The 10,097-nt window shown below is 25.6% G+C and overlaps 2 protein-coding genes across 2 annotated transcripts; both read left to right on the top strand.

The window, feature by feature from the left end:
• The first annotated feature begins 1,666 nt into the window (after nt 1-1,666).
• Nucleotides 1,667-2,648, top strand: LOC136080377 (deoxyuridine 5'-triphosphate nucleotidohydrolase-like). Its single transcript, XM_065796992.1, has 3 exons — nt 1,667-1,766; nt 1,857-1,938; nt 2,210-2,648. The coding sequence occupies exons 1-3, from the start codon at nt 1,667-1,669 to the stop codon at nt 2,646-2,648; spliced, it is 621 nt and encodes a 206-aa protein (XP_065653064.1).
• A 3,135-nt stretch (nt 2,649-5,783) lies between these two features.
• On the top strand, nt 5,784-8,463 carry LOC136080376 (ATP-dependent DNA helicase PIF1-like). Its single transcript, XM_065796991.1, has 4 exons — nt 5,784-5,802; nt 5,866-6,209; nt 7,005-7,158; nt 7,286-8,463. The coding sequence occupies exons 1-4, from the start codon at nt 5,784-5,786 to the stop codon at nt 8,461-8,463; spliced, it is 1,695 nt and encodes a 564-aa protein (XP_065653063.1).
• Nucleotides 8,464-10,097: the final 1,634 nt, after the last annotated feature.

Below are 10,097 nucleotides of genomic sequence, written 5' to 3'. Positions count from 1 at the left end.
ACTCCCATTTGTTAGATAGATAAGGAAACAAAAAATAATACTTCAAAGTTAGTTTAAGTTTGCTTTTCCACAAAGTGCATTGCTTTTCCATGTTTTTTGATTTGTAATAAAGTTTATACACTTTAATAAACTCTTCTAGTTTTTTTTTTAGTTCTTCGTGTTGTTTTTCTACTGTTGTTTTGGTTACATTTAAAAAATCATCATTTATCATGCAACATACTTCAAACATGCTCGTTCTCCATGAAGGTGATTGTTCTGCAAAATTCATATAACGACGAGAAGGTTTTCAAACAAATGAAGCCAGTTTTCATAGTCTTTAGCTATAAATATATAATACAAATCCTTGTATTTTTCTTCTTCCAAGTTCAACTCCAAGTTGAAATTTTTTAAATAAGTAAATATAATTTCTTGCCATTCTTCATACGTGTTATTTAAATGGTGAAATTCAAACAACATAGGATGTAATTCATTATCTGGATAAAAAAGTTGAACAGCTTTGATGAGACTTTCGTCGAGTTGTTTGTCATTTTCTCTTTCAAAAATGAACTAGAATTTATTTTTTTACCCTTTATATAGGAAAAATAGATAAGAAAAAACAAGTTTTTTATTAATAAAACAGGTTTTTTAATTCAATTTAAAAAATTACAAAAAAAATTATTCTTCGTCTTCTTCTGGTACTTCTGGTACTTCTGGTTCAATTTTGGCTTTTTTAGCTTCGCTTTCAGCAAACTCGGCACAGGCTTTCTTCAAATTTTGATTATAATTTCTAGGAACACCATTTTTATTCATCGTGTTGTGGAAAGACGGTTCTACAGCCAACAATCTTTCGTACTCTGTAACATGAATCTCATCATCTTCTTTTGCTAAACGTATACCAAAACCGTTAAACTCGACTGATTTTAATGTGAGGGTTTTAGGGTAAGCCGCTGTCATATAGGCTCTGTTTTGAGCTGTTTGCATACTATCCATCAAACTTTCCAATACTTTTTTGGTCATTTTGTTATGATTAAATTTAAAAACTACATTATTAGTAACTTCGCCTTTGGACATTTTAAATTTGTTGTCGTCTTTTGTTAATTTCAGTTCAGATCTGAATAAATAATTTGTTTTGTTGAGATCACACATATCTCTGTACTTCCATGGTAGTAATATTTTACAGCTCTCATTTTTTGGTTTGTAAATCAATTCTTTTTTAACATAGTTAAATTGTGCCAGTGGTTTGAGAGGAACAGTGGAATATTGTTTATCTTTTACATTTTTTTCTTCTTTAAATTCGATAAGCCATAAAGTAGCAGCTGCTAAATCTGCAAATTTGACATAAGTGTTATCGATGCGATAAACAGTTTCAAACTCTGCCATTTTTTTGTTTAGTTGCGTTTTGAATAAATTTTTAAATGAAAATGAACTCTTTTTATACTGTTTGAGTTGAAAAGAGAGATTAAAAAAACAAGTACTAAACAAGTTTTTTTTTTTAAATGTTAATTCCTGATGAAGAGTCTAATGTTCAAAATGTGGTGTGATGTACTTTAAACTTTGCACTTTGATACTTTAATTCTATTTTAATGATAGAGATGATGTTGTTATGACTACCATTTTATATAAAAAGGGAGAAAAAAACTTGTTCAAATCATCAACATCTTCTGGTCAAGACAGCGAGATATAAAAAATGTGTTTGGATTGTAAAAAAATGGAAAAGGAAGAAAATAGTTCTTATGAAAGAACAAGAATGGAAATTGTAAAATTAAAATACAAACATTTTGATAGTAGTATTTAATTAGAAAAATCTTTAGTTGTAGAAAATCACGATAGAAAATTAGTAAAAAAAATAAATGATTTATTTATAAATATGTGGATAGATACTGAGTTTACTGGTGTACCTTTTTTACCTTATATTAATGAACTTTTTAATAGACCATTAAACGAAAACAATTTAAAACAGTTTGAAATTTATTATTATTGGTTTGGACATTGTGAACTTTGTGAAAAAATATATTTGTTTTGTTTTAATTGTTGTTTTTGTAAATTAAGTTTTTGTAAAAATTGTATTGTTTCTCATAAGGAAAAAAGAGAACATGTAGTTTATTCTTCAGAAAAAAAGCACAATGTATGTATTTAAATTTTTTTAGATGATTAAAATAAGAGATGCACATCGCAAACAAGATCAATGGTCTCTTTATGAAGTAAAAGAGTTTTAAAGACTCGTAATTAGAGATATTCAAGAATGGTCTTTTTATGAAACAAAAGAGAGTGCTTGTTTTGATTTAAGGAGCACAAAGGATTATATACTTCAACCACAACAGCGTGTTTTAGTAAGTACTGGAGTTTATATTGACAAAATAGATACAAATTTAGCAGGACATGTATATTCAAAATCAGGTATAGCTTACAAATATGGTGTTGTAGTGTTAAATTCTCCAGGAATAATAGACGCTGATTATAAAGATGAAATTAAAGTCCTATTGATGAATCTTTCCAAAGAAAATTATATTATTAAACATGGAGATGCTGTTGCTCAGATGGGATTTGTGAAAATGTTTAAAGCTATAAAAAATGTAATAGAAATTAATGGGTGTTCTTGTCGTCAAGTGAAAATGTCAATGATTAAAGACGTAGAAAGAAAGGGTGGTTTTGGTTCTACTGGAAAATAAATTTTTTTGTAATATTTTTTTATAAATTTTTTTAGTTTTTTTAGATTAGTAATAAAAAAATTATGGCTGAGAAACCTTCATTTACCATATACACTGACAATCCGAGTATTTTATTCAATGGATTATATAATGAGAAAATAATGAATTTAGATTTTCGACTAACCATTTTAGAAGAAATGCACAATAATAATGGACATGGTTGTAAGATATAGATTTTTGAAAATTTTAAGGAGCAATTAAAAAATGAAGGCAAAGTTTATTATAGCGTTCCCTTTTATTATAAAAATTATCAATTTTTAATGAAAATGAATATCAATATGAAATGTGATAGCCATGAGGAAGAAGAAATTGGATTGTATATTATAATGAGATCCTTACCTTATGATGCTATATTAAAATGGCCTTTTATAAATCACGTCATTACATTTAAACTGTGTGGAACTAATGGTAAACAAATGAAAAAAAGTTTTATTACTGAGAATAATGTGTCTTTTCAACGACCAGCTAAAGATTGAGAAAATGTTGGTTATGGATATTGCAACTTTATAAAAAAAGCAGACATTAATGATTATTTAATTGAAAATAATTTGTATATTAAATGTAAAATTAAATAATTTTTATAGATATTTTTAAAAAAAACCTTCTGGGGATACTATTTTTTAAGTGTAAAATTAAATAATTTTTTTATTGTAATAACTTGTAAAAAATTTTTTTTAGACTTATTTATATATAATTATTTTTTTTTAGATTAACTAATAAAACATGGAAATAAATAATTGGGATTTGGTGGAAAAAGAAAACAACGTTATGTATAATACGTTTCAAAAGGTGTTAAATTTTTTACATAAGGTTGATGCAGCTCAATTGATCGAAATCAATGATGAAAAAATAAAAGAAATCAAAAATGATGTTTGTGTTATAGATAGTGGTTTATTATCTTATGTTTGGGAGGATATTGAAATACACAACTTGTATTTTCACTTCTTATGAAAATGTTTACAGAGTGCAATAAATCTGTCAATTTGTTTTATAATTTTCAAAAAAATGGTATTATCATAACACCAAACGGTAAAAAAATTTTAAAATGTAGTTGTTTGTAAGATGTTTGAGAAATTATTTTAGAAATTTGATAAAAAGAACAATGTTAACAAGTATTAATTTTCATGATAGTGTTTTGTTTTTCTAATTTTTTTATTGTAATTTTTTTAGACACTAATGAATAATGAAAATTGGACTAAAGATCGTGTTCAATGGATTACCAAATATTACAAGCCACATCATTCTGAACAGGAATTGTGGAAAATTTTGGAAGAATTATCACCTGTTTTTTATTTTCATTTTGTTATCATTGAAAAATTTTTAACAAAAGATGAACATCAAGATGGAATATTGGGAGAGTTTGAAAAGATAACAGAAATTATAAATAAAAATATCGAGCTGATAAAAAATTACCTAAATCTACGTAATTTTTTAATAGAATTGATAAATCATATGATTGTCATTTGCAATCTTGCGATTGAAGATGATCAGTTTATAGTAACAAAAGAAAAAAAGGAATTTTGGAGAAGAGATGAAGTCATGTTCTCCTATATAAAAACAAATGTGGATATGAAAGATTTTCATTATATTTCAAAGCATGAAGAAAGATATTTGTTAAAAAAACAATTAAAAATTATTTTATCACTACTTTTATAAATATTCTTAATGAGTAAAATTTTTTTTAATTTTGTATTTTTTTAAATTTTTGTACTTTAAACTTTGTATTTTTTAGGTTAACTAATTAAATAAATGGAGTTTCTTCACGAGTTTAATTGTGGAAAGTATATTTCAAATATTTACTTAAGGCTCGATAAACACAATGCTGATATCGCTTATAAATATATAGAAAAGTAAAATATTTTATTAAATATCGTAGTTATGCTGTTCATTTTGATAAAAGTTTGGATATGAATGGAGATGGAGTAAAGGAAGCCAATGAGGAAATGAATAAATTAATTCGAAAAGATGCTGAAAAAGATGGTTTTAAAGAAAGATTAAAAACTTTAGAAATTTATATTCATGCTCTGTACAAATTATTTACTTCAAATAAAAAAGATTTCGAGTATTTGAAAAGAAAAATAGATTATAAGAATGAGAAACAAAGAATGAGAGACAAAGTTATGTTTGATTATATTGAAATAAATGCTCCTCAATTTAATAGAGAAATAATGAAATTTTTTGATTTACAGAGAGAAATTGAAAAATATTATTTGTACGTGAGGAATTACAGAGTTCATTTTTAAAAACGATGGAATATTTGAGTACTTTTTATTTAGAGTAAATAAATTTTTTTATTTTTTTAGTTTACATAATAAAAAATGGAAAATGAAACAGGTACAAAAGAAGAACTTTCAGCTAATGATTATTTAGAATGTGAAAATCTTTGTTCGGAATGTCAAAAACGTGTTAAAGAAATAACTGACGTGTTATCTGAACTTAAAACATTAATGAATAATGTAAACAAACTTCTTGATGGCACCGGTGATGGAGTCTTGATGGAGTCGGTGATGGGTTCTTGATGGAGTCGGTGCGACTCTTCTTCTCAAAATTTTTTTTATTGTAATGATGATAAATTGTATTTTTAATTTTTTTTAGATTACATAATAAAAAAATGGTAAAAATAACAGTACGAGCAACCAATAGTTTTATGACACCTGTAGTAACCACATCTCGATATATAGAACTATGTCCCAATTGTCAAAAGGCTAAAATTGTTTATGCAATGAACGAACCAAAGAAAAAAATTTTATAATTCACTTTTTTTTATTTTTTATTGTATTCTTTTAGATTACATAATTAACAATGTCTTTCGAAAATCAAGTTAAAAAATTAATCACACAACTTTTATTAATATCAGCTGGTATTTATGATGAAAGTCAAACGATACGAAGGTTACTGGAAGAAGCTGAATCTTGTCCAAAAGAAAATTGTACTGGTTTTATTGTTTGTGAATCTTGTAAAGAAACTTATGATTACATTCATCGTTATATTCCCGAAGAAAATATTAAAGAAACTGTACTTGAAATATTTAAAAATTATACTTTATTATAAATAAATTTTTTGTAATTATTTTTTTTTAGGTTACATAATAAAAAAATGGATGTATTTTATGAAGGTGAAATTGTTAAAAATAAAGATTGAAGTTTTGGTATCGTTAATGATAAAATTGTGAACATAGATCTTGCACCTCTTCTCTTTGAACTCGCGGGAAGTGATATTTACAATAATGTTCGTAATGATTTAGAAAAATGGGACTGTTTGGAAGATTTTAATCGTAAAAAAATGTCTCAAGAAATGTCTCAAGAAGAATTTGATGATTTTGTAAAAGAAGTTCGTCAAATCAAACCAGAAGAATTTCGAGTTATCAGTTATTCAGAAGAAAAAACCTTAGCAATTGAAAAAGAAATTTTATTACAATGTTTATCAGCAATAGCGTTTTCAGGATATGGTTTAACTCAACATGATTCAGAAATATGTGAGAAAGTTGCGAAAAAAATAGGCTGTATGGAAACATTACTCCATGTTATTTGTAAAAAACGTGAAATGTGTGCATAACCCTAACTCTAACCCTAACCCTGACCCTAACCCTAACCATAACCCAGCAAAAAAAATTGGTTTGTCAAAAGTTTTGCTAAAAAAGACTAGGAAATATAATGAAAGCGAAATTCTTTGTTTGGGATTATGTCTATGTCAAAATAACAATTTGTGTTTTAAATGTCAAATAAACAAAAAAGCGATTATACATTCAGAGTTTAATGATTATGAAAGGAAATATAAACATTTTTTATATATGGACATGTAAGTACTTTTTTTATAATAAAAGCATATTTATTTTTTACTTTATCTATTTCAGTCAGAGTGATAAATGTTTTTTGAATAAAAAAAATGTCAATTTTTTTACATGAATAAAATAAAGATACTGAGATAATGATAACAGATAATGAATTATCTGTTGGTTTTGTCTCAGTATCTTATTTTTCTTAAAGCAGCAACAAAGTTAGATTTTACGTTCAAAAAAAAAAAAAATTTTTATATATTGTGAAAAATGTTTTGATCAAGTGTATTATATGTAATTTTTTTTTACATAAATAAAATAAGAAAAAATAATAATAAAAAAATGCTCAAGTTATTAAGTGAATAAAAAACCTATTAACAGAAGATGAAATGATGGCTATAAAGTTTTTGTCGATTGTTAATGAACAAGACGATTTATCATCTATAGTGGAAAAAATTGTCGACCAGAACATTATTTTTATGATGTTTTTTGTAAAATATGCTATTATGTATTTATATTCAAAATAATTTTTTTTTTTGCAGATGAATACTATAAATCAAAATAAAAAAATGTTGGTGAAAGTATTAAATATGAATTCTTTGGTTGAGGAAAATAATCAAAAATATCATTTAGAAAATGAAACTTTAAATAACGATGAAAAATTATCTTTGAAATTTTTGTTGAATGAGAATGATAGTGACTTTTTGTTTAAACTACGAATGAATTTGGATTTTAAACTTATTTTTTTGATATTTTTTATCAAGTGTACTTACAAGTACTTTTATTCAGAATAAAAAAATGTTTTGTAATATTTTTTTTTCAGTAAATAGTAAAATGTTATCTTTGCAACAACAAAAAGCGCTTCAATGGCTTGATGATGGAATCAATTTTTTTATCACTGGTGGTGCTGGTTGTGGAAAAAGTTATATTGTCAAAGAAATTGCTCAAAGTATACAAATTTATAAAACAATACATATTACTGCGAGTACAGGAAAAGCAGCTCATTTGTTAAATGGTGTCACTATACATGCTTTTGCTGGTATAGAAACTGGTGTTAAAAGTTTAGATTATTATAAACGTCACATGCATCCAGACATTAAAAAAATGTGGTTAGAAACTGATGTTTTAATTATTGATGAAAATTCAATGATTAATGCTCAAACATTTGATTTATTACATTTGATTGCTTGTGAAATAAAACAATGTTATGATGAATTATTTGGTGGTATACAAGTTATTGCTTGTGGTGATTTTTTTCAATTACCACCTGTCACAGGAGAATTTGTTTTTAAATCTAAAATATGGCAACAATACATGACGGAAGTTTTGGTTTTAACTGAATGCTTTAGACAAAAAGAAGATGCGCAATTTTTTGGAGCTTTAAATGAAATACGTTTTGGACAAGTTTTAGACCAAACTATTGATTATTTTATGACGCGTTTTGAAAAAGATAAAAATTTAAACACTAAATATACAAGATTATTTTTTAGAAATATGGAAGTCGATGTTTATAATAATAATAAAATGGAGACTATAAAACAAGAAGAGTATTGGTTTTATGCTAAAGTTATTAAAAATCAAAACATACAATGTTCGTTTCAGATTCCAGCAGCTGGTACTATTGGTACTATTGGTACAGTCTTTTTAATAGAAAATAATGCAGTTTGGGTTAATATGAATAAAAAAGAAGTCAAAATTGAATGTGTCAAAGAAGAGATTTTAGATTGCTCTTATGCTGTTGTAGGCTCAAGATTTGGTTTACCTTTAAAATTAGCTTTTTCTTTTACTGTTCATAAAGCTCAAGGAAGTACAATGAATAAACCCGTTGTTCAATTTAATTCAAAGGCTTTTATTAATAGTCTTTATTATGTTTCTTTATCACGAGTTTGTAATATTAATGATATTTTTATAATTATTAATAATAAAATAGAATTACGAAAAATATTTAAAAGTATGACTGTTGATTCTGATGTTTTGGAATTTTATAAAAAATACATGTAATTTTTTTTAGATAAAAAATGAAATTTGAATATCAAACTGAGGAAACTAAATTTAGTAATAACACTATATACACTGAACATTTTCTTTACATCAAAGATGATTATAAAGAGTAAGATACTGTGGAAGAAACACAACTTTATTCTGAAACTCAAAGTCCTGATGAAATTGTTTATCACGTAGAACATAAAACAATGGAAGGGTTTGAAACACAAATGAAAAACAGTATTCATTTTGCTGACTTGTTTCAAAATTTCTTAATTGGTTATAATATTGTTACTTTGTGTTGCAAATCTATTGAAAATGGATGTTGTAAAATAATGAAACGTTGTTACAATTCGCCTGTTTATTTTATAAAACCTTTAGAAGGACCGACTAATTTACATTTTATTCAGGATGCCAATGTACGAGCTGTTTTTAATATTTTAGAAAACGATAGCGGATAGAAGATAATACGATTATGTAATATTAAAATTAAAACTCTATCCAATTTAACAGAAAGATCAATGATGAAATTACGAGATTTTGAATTGTCAGGTTTTAAAAGAAAAATGACCATGACAGATGAAGAAATTCAAAAAAAGAAAAAATGCAACAAAGCATATTACGAAAAAAATAAAAAAATACTTTTGTTAAAAAAACAACAAAAGAAAACCGAAGAAAACAAAACAGATGAACAAATTCAAAAAAAGAAAAAACACAACAAAGCATATTACGAAAAAAATAAAAAAATACTTTTGTTAAAAAAACAACAAAAGAGTAGCAAAGAAAAGAAATCATATTACGAAAAAAATAAAAAATCAATTTCATATAAAAATCAACAAAAAAGGAGCAAAGAAATTGATGTAGACGAATGGTTTGGTGAATGGTATAGACCTCATTCTATAACACAATGGCAAAATTCGCTAAAAGGTCAATCTTATACTAAACTCTCTTATGAACAAAAAAGTAAAATGTTTTTAGATTATAGTATTTTGTTTGAACCAGGATTATGTTTTTATTCTGCTTTTCTAATCTCTTTGTTGATTCGCCAGTGGAATGTGAGCACCATTAAAGAATAGAATTAAAAAGTGTTTGAAAAAAATGCGAGTGATTTATATTCGGAAGAAAATATTTTACAACTCCTTTTTGAAGATCAAGATGAGCAAAATATTCTGGCTTGGAAAAACGTTTTACAAAATTTAAAAAAAAAATCTAAAAGTATGTCGTTTCAAACTTTGATTGATTTGTGTCACTGTTTTGCTTATGAAAATACTTTTGATCGTATTAACATTAAAATTTTTGCCGTTAACAAAAGTAATACCAAAATTCGTTTGTTGCATTCTAAATTAAAGTCGCAATATAAAAGTAGTCTTACAGAATTATTAAAAGTGGTCTACGAAAGTGCAAACATTACCAAAGACGATCAAGATTCTCAAAGAGTTTTTATTAACGCCGAGGAAAGAAATAACGCCTATCAACGGAAAAAAACAAACAACACTATAAAAATTTGTATTTTTCAAAAAAACAATTCTTTTCATGCTATAAGCATGTCGAATGAAAAGTTTTCTACTGTACATTTTTCTTCTAACAAGTCACGTGTTCTTTTTCAATGTTCAGAATGTGGACAAAAATTTACTACAGAGACACACGAATGT

This window comes from Hydra vulgaris, chromosome 05 (assembly GCF_038396675.1).
Source record: "Hydra vulgaris chromosome 05, alternate assembly HydraT2T_AEP".
Classification (NCBI taxonomy): domain Eukaryota; kingdom Metazoa; phylum Cnidaria; class Hydrozoa; order Anthoathecata; family Hydridae; genus Hydra; species Hydra vulgaris.
Note: the sequence above shows the minus strand (reverse complement) of the source record. Positions and strands in the feature narration are given on the sequence as shown.

What these genes read in the sequence shown, in the direction of transcription:
- LOC136080376 (XM_065796991.1), top strand. An exon ending in GTATGGAAACATTACTCCAT is followed by an intron (nt 6,210 to 7,004) that starts GTTATTTGTAAA and finishes TTTTTTTTGCAG; the next exon opens with ATGAATACTATAAATCAAAA. An exon ending in TTTGTTGAATGAGAATGATA is followed by an intron (nt 7,159 to 7,285) that starts GTGACTTTTTGT and finishes TTTTTTTTTCAG; the next exon opens with TAAATAGTAAAATGTTATCT.
- LOC136080377 (XM_065796992.1), top strand. Translation starts at nt 1,667, where the DNA reads ATGTGTTTGGATTGTAAAAAAATGGAAAAGGAAGAAAATAGTTCTTAT. An exon ending in ATACAAACATTTTGATAGTA is followed by an intron (nt 1,767 to 1,856) that starts GTATTTAATTAG and finishes ATATGTGGATAG; the next exon opens with ATACTGAGTTTACTGGTGTA. An exon ending in AACGAAAACAATTTAAAACA is followed by an intron (nt 1,939 to 2,209) that starts GTTTGAAATTTA and finishes ACTCGTAATTAG; the next exon opens with AGATATTCAAGAATGGTCTT.